Here is an 18,286-nt window from a genome sequence, read left to right as displayed (position 1 = left end):
TTATCACAATGAACGCTCAGGCTCTCGGAGTCGCCAACAACAATGTAGAAGGATACTCTGCTGTACCTGGACAACCTGGGCAGGCACCACTGAAGTATGCAGCGTACAAGGTAAGCTTTACTTAAGTTGTACCGAAGAGAACATGTGGAGCTAATTAGTCTTTTTTATGTATACTTACATACTTCTGTTTATCTGGACTTTATCCTGAATTTGGACGTTCTACATTCCACTCCTCCCTCTCTTTCGTACCTAACCTCGAACTTGAACTTGGAATGAAACGCGGATTTTGGATTTCAACAATACGATATATACACTCGTAGCCGAAACGACATTCACGAACGAGTTCCGTGGGGAATTCTTCGACGGGGAATAATACAGGGAATAATACAGGGAATACCAATCCCAGACCCAGCAGCAGTTACAGTTCCGGTACGATACCAAATTGGACAACGTCGATGTCTATCGGGTCTATACCCACTAGTACTTGGTCGAGTGGGATGAACGGGATAATGAATGTCAATGGGACGAATGGAATGTATAGTTTGACTGCAGAGCAGCCTCCCAACTCGAATAACTCGAATATAGTCGTGAAGGTCGAGACTGTAGAGGAATCGTTCACTGATACTATGCCTCCGCGTACACATACGACACCGACTATGGACGAATTGGAATCCAAAAAGGACGGAGCGTCGATAACTACTTTGTCACCGGAACAACCAGTGGCCGTGGTGTCAGCCTCGTCACCAGGATTACCAAATTCCCCTCCAAGATCTTCACCAAGCTCACTTCCGTCGTCCTCCTCATTACCGACACCGTCGTCGTCACTATCCATGCCTACATCAACGCCAATGCCAGCATTCCCACCCTCATCTTCATCATCCTCGTACGCATCAGCGTCGACTCCAACGTCACCAGCTCGAGCACCGCCGACTCTTACACATACATCTACATTCAGAAGAGTCCGTCCTTCTCATACATCCAGTCCTCTCGCACGTCCTAATTCGGTAATACTTCCAACTCAATCTCAGTTAGGTCGTACGACTAGCAGTCCCCTTGCTCGCCCCACGTCTATGTTTATACCAAACGCAACAGATGCTACTTCTGCCCCATCGGTTCCGACGTCGCCTACAACATCACATAGTAATCCGATATCTCCTGCGCCCAGCTCAATCCTGAGCTCCCCACCGCTTAATTCATCCGTTTCTGGTGCTGTATCTCCCTCACGGACTCTGACTCCACCTCCTCCTGCTCCAACGGTCATAGTCACCTCACCTTCCCAGGAATCTCGGATTACATCTATAACTTCACCTACACCTATATCCACATCTCCTTCTCCTCTTCCTCCTACATCCAAATCTCCATCCAAATCTCCATCCAAGGCGCCGTACAGACCAGGCTTCCAACCTACCGGTCTTACACGTTTCCGCACCGATGAGTTCCTTATTGCTCGTAAGCTCGCGAGGGACGGTCCAGGCGGCCCGGGTGAAGGAATTGGTACAAACGAAAAAAGGGTAGAGAGGACGAAATTAGAAAGGAGACTCGAGAAAATTATCGCGTTGCATTTTCCAGAGATGACGGCGGTAGATAATGGGAAAGTGAGAGTAAAGAAGGAGGAGAAGGGGAATAGGGGAGGACAAGAGAAGGAGAGGGAAAAAGACTCAAAAGACTTCAATTCGTTATCAGGAAATAGAATGCCAGCCAGACCAGTGAGGCCTAGCCTACTAGGAAACTCTAACCCCTCCTCCACTGATTCAAGGAGACGAACCTCGTCGTTCTTCGAGAATTTCGATATTCGAGATATTCGGAGGATGAGTGGTTCATTCATTGGTGGTATTGGTGGGAGCGAGGTTGAAACTACACGATGTACGTTGATTTTTTCTAGTCCGTGACTAGTTGTAATCTTATTCCCTCTCTCCCTCTGTCTCTTCCGTTACGCCTTAACTCCAGCGTCTGAACAACGAATCACTCCCTGGCAGCCCGACTCCGCCGTATCCCGTTGTCCCCACTGCGATACCTCTTTCCATCCGCTCTCGAATCGGAAACATCATTGTAGGCTTTGCGGGAGGGTAGTCTGTGCGTTGGGTGTTACTTCGGGGAAGAGAGTCGAGGTGGGTTCAATCGTTGACGATGTTCATGATTTTTATATTTGCCAAATGAAAACACATTTCTTCCTTCCTTCTGCTTTTCTTATCATCTATAGCCCTGTTCAATCCTCTTCGTCGTCGACCCCAAAACACGACAGATAGAACAAGTCGAGGAAGGTGTGGATTATGGCGTCCGGAAACGAAAACCTAGTGTGGATATACGTTCAACTAGCTCGAAGGATGGTGGTAAACCTGGACTAGTCGAAGCAGGACTAACCAAACATTCAGAGGAAGAACAATCAGAAGAAGAGAAATTCCTCAAAGGCGTCCGAATATGTCGAGGATGTAAACCCGTGTTGCTTAGGGAGCAGTATCTTCGGGAACGCAATATCACTATGGGAGGAGTAACGGGAGAGTTCTTGAAGTTGTACGAAGCATTTTTGGGGTTGGAGAAGGAGATTGAGGATAGTTTACCGGCATTTGAGGAGTTGTTGGTTGGGTTGAAGATGAGGCAAGTTACCAGCGGTTGATTTGATTCTAATACTGATTGATTGTATTTTCTGCTTGGTTTGTTTCCTCCTTCTCTTTCTTTCTTCTCTTCCTTCTCGCACAGCAGCGGAAATAACAACGGATCCGATCCACCTCATGCGCTGACAGCACAAACAGCGACAGCAGCGGCTGAACGTAAACGCCTCTTACAGGTCTTTGCGAGGTATGATGCGTTGGCGAAGCGGATACGGAATTTACCGTGTGGGATTCAAGGGAAGGGAAGCAAGGGGAGTCAGAGTGACAAAGGAATTAAGGCTAAGGGAACGAAAGGAGAATATAATATTAACACAAGTCAAGAACGCGTACAAGCTGCTATCGCCCTACGTGCTGCGAGGTTCTTGGAAGCCAGGATGGTCGGGTTAGGTGCAGTCCCCTCTTCTGTCTCTGCGGCGCAGGGGAAAAGAGAAAAGTCAAATTCGAAGGATTCGAATATGGGTACCTCTCCTTCAATTGGAATCCATCCCTCTTCCTCGTCTGCCATCATCTCCTCCTCTTCCTTCTCCCCCTCCTCATCTGCCTCTCAGAACCTAGACGCAACCCTCCAAAAGACTCTCCAACCCCTCTTAGAACAAGAATCATTGCTAGAGTCATACATTGCCGAAGCCACGAAGGCAAGAAAGTTCGAGGATGCAAAATTTTTGAGGGGGAACTTGAGGGAGATTAGGGGGGAGATCGGTAGGGTTGTTGGGGATGTGTAGGGTGTTAGTTACGTCCTTAATCCAGATTGATATATGCCCTATCGACCAATACTATCCAAGCAATTTTTATGATGCATAAGATGACTCAACCATAGGTTCTCGCCAGCCCTTTCCTTTTGCTGGTACCTTCATACAAAAACACAAGTTTGACGATGAATTTAGCATCGGAGTTACCTGGCTTGCATGTACTATATTTGAAAAAAGGTCATCCGAAGTGGTGAATCCATCGCGATCTGAATATCCGTTATCTCTGCAACTAGATGGGATGTAGATAATGGTTCACTGCACGCTCTGCGCCAGTCGGGGTTGATCTCATTACTGAAGACATCAATTTCAGCAGTGATCTCAAGCTTGGATGATACAGTGTATTGGCCTGGAATATGTTGGTTTGAATGCAAGAATGAGACAAGGAAAGCAAAGGTTACAGTATGAGGAGATGGCTTCAGGAGAATGAGGGAAAAGATAGTTGGAGGTTGCAGTACTGAGTGTTGAAAATGTTGAGAGGGGCAATGAGGGACTGGAGGGATCAGGAGATGACGGCACAAAAATTGTTGGAGTCTTCGGAGAAATGGAGGATCGGAAGGCACTCATTTTGGAGGAGGTGTGATGGGTAAATGAGAACGAGATAGAGAATTAGGAAATGAGGCTCGTTACATGACCGAAGGATTGACTGTAGAAGGATGATTTAAAGATGGAACGTACAGAAAGGTACAGAACTGTACAGAACAAAGCGTTTGCGCGTTTCAAAGGTGCTTCAATAGCATCAAGGTAATAAGATGAAGGACCATTGAAGTCCGAGTGAACGAGCAGTGAAGGATGGATCAAGATTTGAGGGACATAGATTCAAGTGGATTGGAAAGGGATCGAGACTTACATAGAGTACTCGTTTTGGAGGAGGGGTGGATTGGCGACAGCACGTGACCATTTCGTGTGCGTCCCAGACGGTTTATGCTCACTGTACTTTACTCAGTGTTCCACGAAACTAATTATCTTTGTTGGAAAAAACAGCGGCTAGCCAGGCTAGCTGAACGGTGCTCGCTATCGCTTGTCATGACTCGTAAGAGGAGCTCAGAGGAACTTGGGTAAGTCACTGTCTATACATTGTCCCTCAATTACCGCGCTCAAAGATCTTGCTGCAAAAAGTGCCTATGGACAGGAGAGGAGCAAGAAGAAAGTTCGTCTCAAAAGTCCATGTACGCGAGACTCACCACAGGTCAGACGAGCTAGTATAGGAACCGACGAGGAAGAAATTATTCCTCCTTCAGAGCCTGATTTAACATCACCCGACCCGCACGCGTTGCGACCAAATATTTCACTCAAGTCACCGAAAATCACTAGCAATATGCAAATTCAAAGTCATTACATTACTCGTGGATGGTGCCAGGCTTTCGACCAAGATGTCGTCCCCGCAAGTCCCGATCCCCCAACGCCTTCAAGCTCCAATCCTCTTCTTCTGAATCTTAATTCGACACTACCTCCTCGTGTCATCGTGGATTTCTTTGACAATCCGAACATCAATGAAGCCGAAATTATTCGCCAGGCTTCTTCTACCCTAACACTATCTCAGCAACGCTACTTTCCGATGCAAAATTCTCCTCTACCTTCGGACTTTTCCGAATTATCTGTCCGCGGTTCTTCGCCGTACTTCAACTCGGATACGCCGATCCAATGCAGCCCATACCTAGTCAATGCCAACATTCGAAATGCTCAACCTATTTCCACCCAGGGCACTGCTCTCGAATGTATAAAGAACGCGACTGCTACCGTGGCCCGTCAGATTTCTTATCCGTCTATCGCCGTACTCTCTGAGTCTCCGAATACACCTTACAGTCAGCGCAATTCAGTGACTCCAGGGCAGCCGAAAACACTTGCAATCAAAACCATTAATTCTGCCATTAGCGACCGAGATTTCGGTAGCTCCTCTAATTGTACTGCGCCTTCTATTTCCATACCTCTGTTGTCTTCAAGCTCGCTGCTACCATTACTTCCCAGCCCATTTATACGAGCTGTCGATCACATTCCTTTCACTGAGCCAGCTATCACGTCTACACCTGTCTGCGAGCCTCAACCTCTCAACGCTGAAAGCGGTATCCTCTTGAACGATGGCGGTAACAACAATCCAATGACCATCGATGCAAGTGCTCCGATTCCGGTTCGAACTACCACCATGGCTGCATGGCGTGCCCGCGCTGCTCGTATAGTCATTGCACGTCATTTCTTGTCAACGAAGTTAGGCGTCAAGCTGGACGAGGCGCTGGTAGAGGGTGATTTTACGAGTGTTTCGTCAGTGGCTCAAGATGGGATAGGGATCTTGGGGCTTTTGCTTTAAATATGAGTGTTCGAATTTCTTTACTCGTCGTGAGTTTCGGCTTGCCAGACCAGATGCTGAGAGAATGTAAAATTGTCACCATGGGTCCCGGAGTCGTAGGAGACAACTTGACATGAGTACACCATACAAACGAAGATAGTTGACAACAACATCAAAATTCTTTTTGAGTTTGAACATTGATGTCCACGATGCCTGCGCATGCATTCTTAGGATGCCCGTCACAAATCCCCCCCAAAATTCAAGACCTCGCCCAAGCAGAAATAAAGAAGATTCAGTCGAATCGTCCAGGTCAAAAAGAGGCATCGGATAAGGTCGTTGCTTCACGCGACCTGAATGCGTTACAAAATGTGGCATCCATAGTGATGCAGAAAAAGGCAAAGGAGGTGTATCTTATTGGTCAAGGTATATCAGCAAATCATGGAATCGTTCAAAGACTGATGATCACCTGCTAAGGTGGCTTCAACCAGGTAAGATTGAATCTCATGTTGCTGTTGCTAGCATGGATGTGAATTCTTGTTGATCAGGTGTTTGCAATCATCTTCGAAGACGGAACGGACATCATTGCACGCATCAATGGTAGCCGCGCCTTACAAGATTCAGACAAGCCGCCAGCCGAAATAGTACGACGCATCCAAAGCGAAGTAAGCTTGTGTTGTATTTTTGAAGAGTGGTATGGCTGACATACGACCAGTTCGCGACAATCAAATTCATACAAACAAATACGACGATTCCAGTTCCTGAGATCATCTTCCGAGAAAACAATTTCGAAAACAATGTCGGTGCACCGTATAGCCTGCAGAAGCGTGTATGTCTTCGCTGTGTATATCTACCGACAGATAGAGCTCACTAGACGCGTGCAGATTATCGGACAAATGATGGCTGATATATGGCCAAGCAAGTTCAATCCTTCTTGCATGAACGGCGAACAAGCTATTAGCGCAGTCAAGCAAATCGCGGACTTCGAATGTCAGCTACTGCGTTACCCAAGCTTTGATTCTATCGGAAGCCTTGAATACGACGAAGCTGCTAACGAATTTCGAGTTGGACCGCTCACTCCATTATATAAATTGTCCACTTTCCCTGGATTTCACCCTGGTCCTTGGAAATCTTCAACTGAGTATCTTCGCTCCCTGATAATTTTACAGAAATCAATCCTGCAACAACCAGACTGGTTGGATGATCGTCGCTCCTTCTTCACGCTCATGAACACTTACGGGAATGATATCCCAAAAATCGAGGACATAGATACAGAGGTTCGCTCTGATCATGCACACTTTACAGCTTGGTATAATATGTTGGAGGCCAATTTGGACCATCTGGATCTTAGCCCATTTGATCCACCGCATTACCCATTTGTCTTGTTGCATGAAGATTTGAACATTGGTAATGTTATGATGGATTATGAGGATCCCAGAAAAGTAGTTGCAGTCATTGACTGGGAGGGGAGTCGTGTTGTTCCATTTTGGGTTGGTTGCTCCTATAGCTTGATTGATAATTCCAACTGCGGCAATGATCCAGAGGAGCAAAAAATCTATTGTCGGATGGTTGAGACTCGCGATGAAATCAGGAAGAAGAATCTTGATCCATCACTCTGGAATGAGCACACCATCCCAATCTTCAACAGCTTATTCAACCTATACCAACTTGCCTCACGGTCACCTACTCGAGTACCTGTGGCTCTCTTTAATACATTGCTGCAGAGATTTCTAGCAGCTCGCCCCCAGGAGGACATTGACATGTTTCATCCCATGTTAGAGCTTGGTTTGGGTAAGGGTTTATTTTCATGTAGAACTTTCCTGGGTCTTAATTTTTGCAACAGGATATGCTAATGAAACTTCCCAAGCACTCGCACGTCTTTACGGTTATTAACGAGAAAATAATGCCAGTGGCATCGATATCGGGGGTTCGGGCCGTTCGCTCGGTATTCGGCATAAATTTGAAACTCCGAAAGGTATATATAATTTGCCACGGACATTTTTTTTCTTTCTGTTCAACCATTTTGGTGTGTATCTTTTTCAAAGCCATCGTCTGAGCATTATCTGCGCTCACTAGCTATGATGATTCAATTTTTACCATACTTTACCACATTCCGAACTCATTATGTGGAGTTTTATAATCGATTTCAGCCTTGTCTGATACTTCCCTTTCCCTATTATTTTACGCTTCTGCAAGTACTAACGTCTGGTTCCTTTTTTTTCACCAGGTCTATCGGTTGTCGAGCTGTTGTGGGTCTTGTGGTTGTTGGAGATTGACTGTAGAGTGCACTGGGTATATGGTGAGCATTGACTGGGTCTTTTGTTCTTTTTTGTCTTCATGTACACGTTATGTGATGAGTTTTTTCGATGGGCGGACAGAACGCATACCATCCATACCAAAGTCTCCCGGTGTACAATGTGGAGGCGGATTGGGGTGCTTGTTGAAATGCATCGAGTACCTGATATTTTAATACTTTAACACTTTGTTGCATCTTCTCATTCTTTTTGCGTGCTCTAGCTTACTGAAGGCTAACTTTCCTTTTATCAGGTTCTTGCCTTCTTTTTTTTGTCACATTTAGGTGCCCTTGGAACTCTTTATGGGTCGTCTGTATATCATTATATTCACTGTTTTGCTCACTCGAAGTAACACTCTTCTTTTTTTCGATGCCCTATTCAACGTCTCCGTTCAGGAAGTGTGCAGTCATAAGACACGCATTTTATTTGTTTGAGATCGGGGTTTTCTGTACACGCAGTAGTTGAGTCAATTGAGCGTAATTCAAACGACCTGAGTCTGCATATCCTTTTGAGCGTATACTGTATCTCACCAGTCTAATTTGGATGAAGATCGCTATGTTTGGCTATAGGTGAGCATTAACGCGGTATTATTACCTCGACTCTCACGGGCTTGACCTCAAGGACTGTAGTACATGCGCAGGCAGAATGATGAGAGCCAGGCAAGGAAATGAAGGATACACGGGAGAAAGAGTGGAGCTAAGTGCATATGTTGCTGCTCGTCAATGAAGATGATGAGTGCTTGCCGTCTTCCCATGTTGAGTTCTCGTCCGAGGTCATGTTTCGTTTTTGACACCTAGGCTTCCGTTTTGCTTCACACTCCACAATTATTTCCAGTCACCATTCTATGTCACCTATTCATCAATGAAGGATAATGAAGTTTCTCGGTCAAGAATACACAATGAACACAAGGCGTTGCTTCCCGGCGGTCCGACGTGCAGGTTAAAGACGTTCACTTTGCCCCGGCATATATAAACAAGCTTGTGCATAGTATAAGCGCGGATTAGCTCTTCAGCCTCCTGCAGTAAAACACTTCAACGTTATGATCAGCGGTATTTGCGTTGTAGCTCTCCTTGCCGCCTTCAGTGTCGCAGCTCCCTCGTCTTCGTCAAGACTGACCTCGCGGGGACAGTTCAACGGTACACGTAGGTATCCGTCAAAGCTCGGAAAACGGTGCACAGGTACTATTGCATCCCTCGCCGATGTAAGCGCTGCACAGGAGTGCACCACCGTCATTGTATGATTACTTCGAGTATACGTTCTGTGTACACGCTTTAAATTATTTTTCTAGATAAATGAATTTACAGTTGACGCCGGAGGTAATCTCTGGTCATTTAACCACTAGCAATCACCATGCTAATCGGTTGCAGAGACCTTCACCCTGGAGCCCGCCGACGGCGCCACTGTGACCATGGCAGGGGACGTTACCTTCGCCTTCAAGGTAAATACTGAAAACGACCCCAAAGAGTCCTCGAACGTATCTATATCTCTTGCTTTAGGAATGGGATGGTCCTCTCATGGTTGTAGAAGGAAATGATATCACCTGTGAGAGGTCGAACCTTGGCGTATTCCAATTCGAGTAACTGATCTTCTTGCTAGTTGACGGAGGTAAATCAGACAACCACAACTGATACACCATAACATTATACATCTGACATACTCTCGGTAACGCAGCTGGACATACGCTCAACGGCCTTGGAGAGCAATATTGGGTATGGAGCGGTTCCCATTACAATGACCCCCGCTGATAGTTCAACCATTATAGGATGGTCTCGGTAGTTCTGGAGGCACCACAAAACCTGCACCACTCCTTCGTATCAACCACGACGGTGGCAGCTTCAGTAATGTCGTCGTATTGAACTCACCCGGTCGTGCCACTGCGATCGGAGGGAATGGAATCGTGGTCAGCGAGATCACAGTCGACAATTGTGATTTAACCAAGGCTTCTTCCCATATATTGACTCTACGTACTGAGTATCTTCTTTCCAGCTGCTGGAGACCAGCCGAACGCTATGTCTGATGGCCAACCCGCCGGTGCAAACACAGATGGATTCGATATCTCGGCTGACGACGTGACCGTTGAAAATTCTGTCGTTATGAACCAAGGTCAGGGCTTTTTTTGCCTTATCTCGAGAGAATACCCTTATGCTGACTGTTTGGATATAGACGATTGCCTTGCCATCAATCGCGGAACCAACATCAACTTCGAAAATAATCAGTGTTCTGGTGGACATGGTATTTCTATTGTGAGCCCCCACTCTGTCTACGGGTTTACAATGTTCATCGGCGTTGTCTTTACTAGGGCTCTATTTCCTCTGATGTAACAGTTTCTGGGATCACCATTTCAGGGAACACTGTTTCCAACAGCATGCAATGTTTCCGTATCAAGACCGACGCAACTTCTACTGACTCAACCGTCTCTGATGTGACTTATTCCAACAACAAGGCCTCTGGATGCGAGGAGTTTGGTGTTCTCATTACGCAGAGTTATCCGGATGCTTTGGGAACACCTGGTACTGGGGTAGTCATTTCGGTATGTTTCAGTACGGTCCTACGAGACGCAAACTTATCCGGGCATCACAAAGGACATTACATGGTCTGGTACAAATACAGTGTCTGTGAACAGCGATGCTGATAGAGTCGATATCAACTGCGGGAGCTTAAGCAGCTGTTCAGGGTTAGTCTCAAAAATCCAAATTCCCTGCCTCCGACTGACTGATCACCTCAGAACATGGGATTTTTCGGGTCTAACCGTGACAGGTGGATCTGAGGGTACCATCCTCAATGCAGATGTCTCCGGTGGTAGTTTTTGAACGTCTGTTTATCCCGCCTACCTTGTAAATAACAATATGTAAAATTTCAAATTGCAAAGCTCTCAAGTTGGGAAGGTATGTAATTAAGGAGAATATCATCCATAGCATAGAAAGTTGTGCTCAGTTTCTGAAAATTCGGGAGTACGGATAATCATGAAATCGAACCAGTCCACTGCTGAGAAGCGATATGCGGAATCACTTTCGCTGACACCAAGTTTGAGCGTCAGTTTCCAAAGTGTCAACATCCGAAGCTACTGGCTCGAGTCTAGGATAATCACAATATAGGGCAAGCTTCCGCAATAACCACCTCATCGATTATTAGTTCCCCCTTCAGCCTCTGCACAGCTCGAATCACCGAAGTTGAAGTGGACTGTTTGCGTAATAGTCTTCAACGTGCAGCATTGATAAAGTTCCTACTAGTATCATTACGGACGATACAATCAAATTTTGTTACAGTGATCTTGGAGTCCTTGATACAAAACATCAAGTTTTGTTTGCGACTCTTTCTTATGTCACAATGTTTCAAATTTAAGTATCTAGAATCAAAGCATAGTATGTATATTGCATTGTTTTGAGATACTCAATAAAGAAATAAATGTCCCCATAAAACAAATTTACGGTAAGTGTATCAAGGACTCCAAGTGTATCAAGGACTCCAAGTGTATCAAGGACTCCAAGATCACTGTATATCCTCTTTCTCCGTTCACTCTTCTCTGATTTCCCACAAAATACTAATGATCATTTTCATGTCCACACGACCTGTGTACTATCCAGAAACTCGACCTGAATACACGCGTTTGTAGGTAGTATCGCAAGTCAGTCACCTTGAGTTCTTTCATGATCGGCTTTCGAAGGAGAACGTTGAGTACCGTGAATTTCGATGTTGATTCTAAGGTTTTAGTCACGAAGGAAATTATCTTCGTGAACTAACAGCGGCTAACCAGGCTACTCTAAGGTCAAAGCAGAGGTCATGATCATTGAAACAACAAAGAAAATGACAGCGTGCCCAAATCGTCAAACTTCCGCAACGCTCTCTGTCTGCTTCAAATTTTATCAGCCTGGTTGTGTAAGATACTCATATCAGCTAAGCTCGGAATTCCATGCGGTTGTGGGGTACCTTGGTGGTATTTGGAACGGCGAGCGACGTTCAGTGATGACTGACCCTCCATGGAACAGTCTAAGGTTGTAGATACTCCGTTCTTGAATACAGTGTGGGTTTCATGCGTACAGACCAGATATAAGTGAAGGTTACGTTGAAACGTTGGATGAAGGCCTTCGATTTGCTGAACGTCGGGGGCATCAGTCAGGTAGTCACGTACTGCTTACTCAGCTTTCTTCCATAAAAGGTAGAAGGGTGGTGAGTGGCCTGAATCAGACAGTTGCGATTTCCATCTTGCTCTTCTTCTGTCACCATTTCCTCTCTTCCTCATATTTTGCATCTTCACGCTTGTATACGACTAACAGAAGACACTCGCCTGTGTATCTCACTCAAAGTTTTTTTACGAATATCAACCATAATTCGCTTAATCAGTTAAGATGCGGGAGTCCAACTTTGCATTCCCTGCTCAGAATAAGGCATGCGTCTGCATAACTTCTCAGCTTTACGATAGGCGTGGTAAGTCCCTCACACATTATAATATTTTGTGGATTTTTTGCTCATTAATTAATGCATCTATACAGCGCTCGACACAACCTCGCCATTACCACTGTTCAACTCCCTGACTCATCTGACTTACCTGACATCAACGTCGCCGCGTATCCGTGAAATAATGACCATGGATGGTGGTCTCGAACGCCTCGTACGGCTCTTGCACGAATTTTGTTTATGTCCACCACCACCGGAGAACCCTTCGTTATTTTATGGTCTTGCGCCACCCTCTGCTCGTCCTCCCAAACCGCTTCCGACATTGAATCCGACAAGCTTTGATAAACATGCTGCATATCGATTTTCTCTTGCTTTCCAATGTGTCGTCAACATCGGTGTTCGCGGAAGCGAGCCAATACGAAGCAGAGTAGTCCAGGCCGGCACTCTGGAGGTTGTAGGGTGTATCCTTGAGGCCTGGTTAGTTCACAAAGGGTTCGCAATAGGGCCGAATGCTTCTGGGACGCCTGGCTCTGCAACCGGTTGGGGTTCTTACGGGAGAGAAAGCAGAGAGCAACGGCATGCTAGGAGGCAACAACAGAGACAGATGCTGAGAGATGTTGAAGAAGCAGCGGACCTAGCCAGAGCCTTGCAAAGGCAGATGAGCCACTCTGTCAGTCATGCTTTCATCTATTCTCCTTACGATGTTGACCCCTCAATAGGAAAATCCTGTCCACACGACCGGCACTGTATCATCCATAACAGAGGTTTATCAGGACACTCCCAATGAGGCGTCCGCGACTACCAGCCTCATCCACACCGGCACGTCAGCGTCCGGAATTGAGATTAGCGGTACAGATGACGATGAAGGACCAGTCGTCATACCCCCTGGAAGAGATCGAAGTGGAACTGTGGTGGCTCGAGCCAACTGGGATCCTATCGGTCAACAATGGCGGAACGTCGCTGCAAGTTTAGACACGGCACAATCTTCTCCTACTCCTTCTGTGTCTTCAAACGATCAATCACGACCATCTTCTCGCCCGCAGTCCGAAACCGAAGATGATGCCGATGTGGACATGGACGGCCCAATCCCTAATAGCGCGAGTACTAACGCTAGTGTTAGTGACATCGATGCCCCATCGCCCCGTACATCGAGGCCTCATCAGCGAACACATCGTCCTTCAATGAATAGACACACGCTGGTCGGCCTCGGTCTTGCAGGCGATCCGGTCCCACCTTTGAATATGACAATGGGTGGTCTGGCAGGGATCGGTCATGGAGATGCGCATATCATTATCAATGATTCGGCCGGTGGCGCTGACGGCCTAGGCACTATGGGTGACGTAGGCATGAACATGGGTTTAGGAGGGGGTATGGCTGGCGAGGACGGGATTGTCTCTCTGGAAATCGAAAACAACGATGATTTTGCGATGGGTGCACCCCCAGGTGCCCCAGGCGCTATACCTGCGGCAAATATGGGCGATGTCACTCTGGGACTCGATGGAGATCTCAGCATGAGCGAGACTGAAGATGGTTCTAGACCAGCTTCACGCGGTGAACATGTAGTTCCGGAAGGTCAAGTCAACCTTGAGATGGAGCGATCCGGTACTATTAGAAGAGTCCGTGCACCTGGGACCCCAGATGCAACACCAAGGGCAGGAGTGATTGGACTTCCGCCGTCTCCTTCGGCGGCATCGTCTGCAGGTTTGAACATTCCTTCATCATCACGATTGCCCTCCTCAGAATCGTCTACATCCTCTTCCCTTCCATCAACTTCGACTATGGGCTCTTCCTCTGCTTCACGTAGTAGCACTGTGCGAGGAATATCTGTGGGTGGAATTGATCTCTCTCGGGACTCGGATGAAAGGTGGGATGCGCCTGGAAGTAACGCAGACACCGCAGCCAGTTTGTCCGGAAGTGAGTCGCGATGGACTCAGGAACCTCTTGAAGGAGGGTCCCTGCATGCGGAGAACACTAGAAGAGAAAATGGTTATGAAGATCGCCAGAATACCCTTACCGTTGAAGGTTCCCGGAGAAGTACCAATACGCTAACAACACCCGGCACAGTACGGTCGACAGCGTCCAACATTTCCATTGCATCTACTGCTGCTACGGCGTCAACTACTACAACAACACATACACTTCCTCCGTCACCTTATCGAGATGAAGACGTTCTCCTGAGCCTTCAACTTCTTGCGTATCTTAGCAAATATCCACACGTCCGACAAGCCTTCTACAAAAAACGAGATAGTTTCCATCCTGCCAGTGCTGGTCCAATTGGGGGCCCTACTCCATCCATCCCCTCTACTTCTACTACGAATTCCACTCCAGGTCCCAGTAGAAGTGGTAAGGAGAAGGAACCAAACAAACTTTTAAAGGAATCTTCAGTGTTTTTCCGCGCATTCACTAGCGCTGCGACACGAGGAAAGGAGAAAGAACGAGTTAATGACAAATATCCTACCGCTTCTTCCTCTTCAAGCCCTACGGCTGCATCACCAGCCCCCAGACAGACCAACGTTTTTTCGTTGGTGGAACGTTTCACTTACCGACCTAGTTCTTCTGAACTTGCCGAGTACAATAGTAACGGCAGCCAGATGAATGTTCCTCCGCGGCTCCCGCCCGAAATCCAGTATTGGGCTGGAGTGATCATGCGTAATGCGTGTAGGAAAGATGATAGTCGCGGAGGAATTCGACAGTGTGCTAATAGTGAGTTGTCTATATTAATAGGAGTTCTCTTGTTGTGTACTCATATGTGTTTAGTGCTTTGTGGTCGATGGGAAGAATATCCACGAGAATTTGCAAAATGTCGTCGTTGTCGCAAGGCAAAATACTGCGGTAAAGAATGTCAGAGCACGGCATGGAGCGAGGGTCATAGGTTTTGGTGTAGCGCTAAAGATGCAGACGATGAGACTACGGCTGCTCCTGCGAGTGCCAGTACTGTAAATGCCGGAGAACCATCTCAAACGCCGCAACACCAACATGCCGCTAACGCAGGCGAACCGGATAGGAGGGAAAGAAGGGATCGCGAAAGAGACAGGCATGGCAGGGACCGAGTAGTCGGAGCGCATCGACCTCGGGGGCTCGAAGCCCTTGGAAGGCAAGCTAATGATGCCCCTATCTCTCCTACTGCAACAATATCAAGAGCTGCTGAAGCCATCGATAGAGGTTTTACGCTCTTCAACTTGCAACGGCCTTCACCAGGTCAAGTTGTACCTTCACAATCTCGAGCCCGTCCTGAACTTGCCTCGTATGGCAGCTCTGATGGATCGGAATTCGATGCTTCAGAGGGCGGTAGAAGGCGTTCTGAAACGGTTACTGGAGTCATGTCTGTTGGGTCTTCCACAGGGCGACCCGATTTAACGATCCCTCCATATGTACCTAATTCGACCCAGCGTAGTCATGGTACTCGCGGACAACAAGAACCGTCTACTTCTAGGCTTCACAGGTTACTTCCTACGCGGAATGATAATGCGGGACAGACTACGAGGTCAGGGAATGAGGAACACAATATGCTCTTAGGTTGAAGGAATATCACGCTTAATTTTATATTCGCTATCGTGCTGTCCGGTATCGCCTAGAGTATAAGTAGGGTATCCCTGTTCTTATTTCGATGAATGAACATGAACATTTGATATATATTACCATCGTCAAAGTTGGATCGGTCAAAGCTGGGAATATGAGTGAATTCCTGGAATGGGGATAACGTGACTCCAAAAGGCGGCCCGCCGCTCCTCAAGCCGAAATAAGCTTAGCGGAGCCACGCCCAAAACGTGCCTTTTCGCCGGTCCTTCCTGCCAGCCGGTATTTATGAAGGGAACGCGGAAAACAAATGTTCTTCATTACGAACCATAATGTTCCTGCCCAGAGTGACCGCCTCTGCGCGGTTGGTTAACTGCACCGTCGCTATCCGCATTGCTTCAGTCTCTCGTGCGCGCTTCATTTCCACCGTTGGCACCCCTCCTCAAGTGCCTAAACTTTGGGACTCGGCGGATGAGGCAGTCAAGGATGTAAAATCGGGCGACGTTCTGCTATGTGCAGGTCAGTAAAAGCATTTGGATTGACTCGCCCACGCTACTGATATCGGGTCATCTAGGATTCGGACTTGCGGGTATTCCTGGTAACTAATTCTCAGGTCTTCAATGTACTCGTCCCGTAATAAATCGATTCTTTGTGATCTAGACACCCTACTGGGGGCCCTGGCCAAGAGAAAGAATGAAGTTACTAATCTCGTGGGTGTCTCAAATAACGCAGGTGCTGGAGACTCAGGGTTAGGTGAGTTTTATGCTAGTTCATGGGAAAAGAAGTCCCATTCAATCGAATATATCCTGATACACCAATGGCTGTCGTGCTAACGCGTATCTGCAGGCAAGCTACTCAACACGGAGCAACTCGAGAAGATAATCGCGTCCTATCCTGGAGGGTCCGTGTTTGATAGCAAACGCACTCGATTGAGTTGCTCATTACCTGTTTAGGAACAAAAAGTTTGAAGCTCTTTACCTGCAAGGAAAGATTTCTCTTGAACTAGTTCCTCAAGGTACTCTCGCGGAGCGAATTCGCGCTCATGCTGCGGGTATACCCGCATTCTTCACTCCTACTGGAGCCTCTACTGCCGTAGAGGAAGGTACTATCCCCATTCGATACAATCCTGGCGGTGTCAGTGCCGGTATTGCCATTCCTGGTATCAAGAAAGAGACCAAAGTGATCAACGGTAAAAAGTTCGTCTTGGAACCCTCCATCGCCGGAGACGTTGCATTTGTTCATGCATGGAAGGTTGATGAGATTGGTAACTGTGTTTTCCGGTGAGTTGCATAATGATAGCTTGCGGAACTCATTTTCAACCACTTCCAGATACGGATCTCAGAATTTCAGCACGCCAATGGCTAAGAACGCCAAGCTGACCATTGTCGAGGTGCGCATGTGCTGCAAAATTGTGCTCTATCTTGCTCAGCTCCGTTCGTCAGGCTGAGGAAATAGTCCCTGTCGGTTCCATCTCCCCAAACGCTATTCATCTGCCTTCGGTATACGTTGACCGTATTGTCAAAGCAACCGTTCCTAAACATATTGAAATCGTCACTCTTTCTAAAGCGGGACAGGAGGAAATTTCGACTTCAAAGCTATCACCAGAGAAAGCCGCCGCTCAAGCTTTGCGTAACCGTATCGCTAAACGTGCTGCAAAGGAACTTCGTAATGGTTTCTATGTCAACCTTGGAATCGGCATGCCTACTTTGGTTCCAGAGCATCTTCCCAAGGACGTCAAGGTCTGGCTTCAAAGTGAGAATGGCATACTTGGAATGGGGCCTTATCCCACAAAGGAGCAACTGGATGCGTAGGTGTCGCTCGCTCGATGGTTGTGGTGTACACTCTGAATAATCCGACAGTGACTTAATTAATGCTGGCAAGGAAACAATCACTCTTCTTCCTGGTGCTTCCTGTTTCGGTATGTTGTACTTGAAAGATAACAGTGTTCAAGTTCCCACTATATGTTACAGACTCGAGCGAATCTTTTGCTATGATTCGCGGAGGGCACATTGACGTCGCTATCCTTGGTGTACGATCCTATCCATTATCTTTCGTTTCCAATCTCATGTCAACCATCCGCTTTTAGGCCATGGAAGTCTCATCGGCTGGTGACATCGCGAACTTTATGATTCCCGGTAAGATGGTCAAAGGTATTGGCGGGGCCATGGACCTCGTTTCCAACCCAGACAAGACTAAGGTCATCGTCGTCATGGAGCACTGCGCAAAAGACGGCTCGCACAAGATTTTAGAGAAATGCGCACTGCCGCTCACTGGCGCACGGACAGTCAGTACTATCATTACCGAATTGGCGGTGTTCAATGTCGACAGGCAAAACGGTGGTCTTACTCTTGTTGATATTGCTGAGGGTACCACGATTGATGATCTCAGGGCGAAGACTGGATGTGACTTCAAAGTCTCTGGGGACGTTGGTAACTTCTGACCACA

At 47.1% G+C, this 18,286-nt stretch overlaps 7 protein-coding genes across 7 annotated transcripts; all 7 read left to right on the top strand.

Moving 5' to 3' along the window:
• Positions 1 to 26: 26 nt before the first annotated feature.
• On the top strand, positions 27 to 3,504 carry C8R40DRAFT_722394 (FYVE zinc finger-domain-containing protein). The gene is made up of 5 exons (XM_046235983.1): positions 27 to 110; positions 321 to 1,863; positions 1,948 to 2,108; positions 2,201 to 2,595; positions 2,698 to 3,504. Exons 2-5 carry the CDS (start codon positions 456 to 458, stop codon positions 3,329 to 3,331), a joined length of 2,598 nt encoding a protein of 865 aa, XP_046080834.1. The 5' UTR covers positions 27 to 110; positions 321 to 455; the 3' UTR covers positions 3,332 to 3,504.
• Positions 3,505 to 4,381: 877 nt separating this feature from the next.
• C8R40DRAFT_1176445 (uncharacterized protein) lies at positions 4,382 to 5,660 on the top strand (the record flags this gene model as incomplete). The annotated part of the gene is made up of 2 exons (XM_046232514.1): positions 4,382 to 4,413; positions 4,475 to 5,660. The coding sequence occupies 2 exons, from the start codon at positions 4,382 to 4,384 to the stop codon at positions 5,658 to 5,660; spliced, it is 1,218 nt and encodes a 405-aa protein (XP_046080833.1).
• Positions 5,661 to 5,848: 188 nt separating this feature from the next.
• On the top strand, positions 5,849 to 7,529 carry C8R40DRAFT_1176444 (uncharacterized protein; the record flags this gene model as incomplete). The annotated part of the gene is made up of 6 exons (XM_046232513.1): positions 5,849 to 6,062; positions 6,114 to 6,127; positions 6,185 to 6,301; positions 6,352 to 6,465; positions 6,521 to 7,427; positions 7,480 to 7,529. 6 exons carry the CDS (start codon positions 5,849 to 5,851, stop codon positions 7,527 to 7,529), a joined length of 1,416 nt encoding a protein of 471 aa, XP_046080832.1.
• A 1,440-nt stretch (positions 7,530 to 8,969) lies between these two features.
• On the top strand, positions 8,970 to 10,740 carry C8R40DRAFT_1058844 (pectin lyase fold/virulence factor; the record flags this gene model as incomplete). Its single annotated transcript, XM_046225221.1, has 11 exons — positions 8,970 to 9,164; positions 9,219 to 9,246; positions 9,298 to 9,368; positions 9,427 to 9,472; positions 9,602 to 9,639; positions 9,693 to 9,855; positions 9,917 to 10,033; positions 10,094 to 10,173; positions 10,230 to 10,460; positions 10,513 to 10,604; positions 10,656 to 10,740. The coding sequence occupies 11 exons, from the start codon at positions 8,970 to 8,972 to the stop codon at positions 10,738 to 10,740; spliced, it is 1,146 nt and encodes a 381-aa protein (XP_046080831.1).
• Positions 10,741 to 11,395: 655 nt separating this feature from the next.
• On the top strand, positions 11,396 to 12,053 carry C8R40DRAFT_1129570 (uncharacterized protein; the record flags this gene model as incomplete). The annotated part of the gene is made up of 5 exons (XM_046229137.1): positions 11,396 to 11,506; positions 11,565 to 11,585; positions 11,682 to 11,690; positions 11,747 to 11,781; positions 11,903 to 12,053. Coding segments are annotated over exons 1-5 (176 nt in total), but the record flags the coding sequence as incomplete, so codon positions are not given.
• A 462-nt stretch (positions 12,054 to 12,515) lies between these two features.
• On the top strand, positions 12,516 to 15,846 carry C8R40DRAFT_1176442 (uncharacterized protein; the record flags this gene model as incomplete). The annotated part of the gene is made up of 3 exons (XM_046232512.1): positions 12,516 to 12,995; positions 13,045 to 15,028; positions 15,083 to 15,846. 3 exons carry the CDS (start codon positions 12,516 to 12,518, stop codon positions 15,844 to 15,846), a joined length of 3,228 nt encoding a protein of 1,075 aa, XP_046080829.1.
• Positions 15,847 to 16,173: 327 nt separating this feature from the next.
• Positions 16,174 to 18,281, top strand: C8R40DRAFT_1058865 (uncharacterized protein; the record flags this gene model as incomplete). Its single annotated transcript, XM_046225222.1, has 10 exons — positions 16,174 to 16,360; positions 16,416 to 16,439; positions 16,502 to 16,594; positions 16,688 to 16,742; positions 16,795 to 17,121; positions 17,171 to 17,231; positions 17,284 to 17,648; positions 17,701 to 17,759; positions 17,812 to 17,870; positions 17,928 to 18,281. The coding sequence occupies 10 exons, from the start codon at positions 16,174 to 16,176 to the stop codon at positions 18,279 to 18,281; spliced, it is 1,584 nt and encodes a 527-aa protein (XP_046080828.1).
• Positions 18,282 to 18,286: the final 5 nt, after the last annotated feature.

Source organism: Lentinula edodes (assembly GCF_021015755.1).
Source record: "Lentinula edodes strain Le(Bin) 0899 ss11 chromosome Unknown C8R40scaffold_52, whole genome shotgun sequence".
NCBI lineage: Eukaryota > Fungi > Basidiomycota > Agaricomycetes > Agaricales > Omphalotaceae > Lentinula > Lentinula edodes.
The sequence above is the reverse complement of the archived record's forward strand: the minus strand, read 5'-3'. Positions and strand labels throughout refer to the sequence as shown.

Excerpts from the sequence above, each read along its gene's own strand:
- C8R40DRAFT_722394 (XM_046235983.1), top strand. The coding sequence starts at position 456 with ATGTCTATCGGGTCTATACCCACTAGTACTTGGTCGAGTGGGATGAAC. Across the intron at positions 1,864-1,947 it reads CGAGGTTGAAACTACACGAT|CGTCTGAACAACGAATCACT; the intron begins GTACGTTGATTT and ends CCTTAACTCCAG. Across the intron at positions 2,109-2,200 it reads CTTCGGGGAAGAGAGTCGAG|CCCTGTTCAATCCTCTTCGT; the intron begins GTGGGTTCAATC and ends TATCATCTATAG.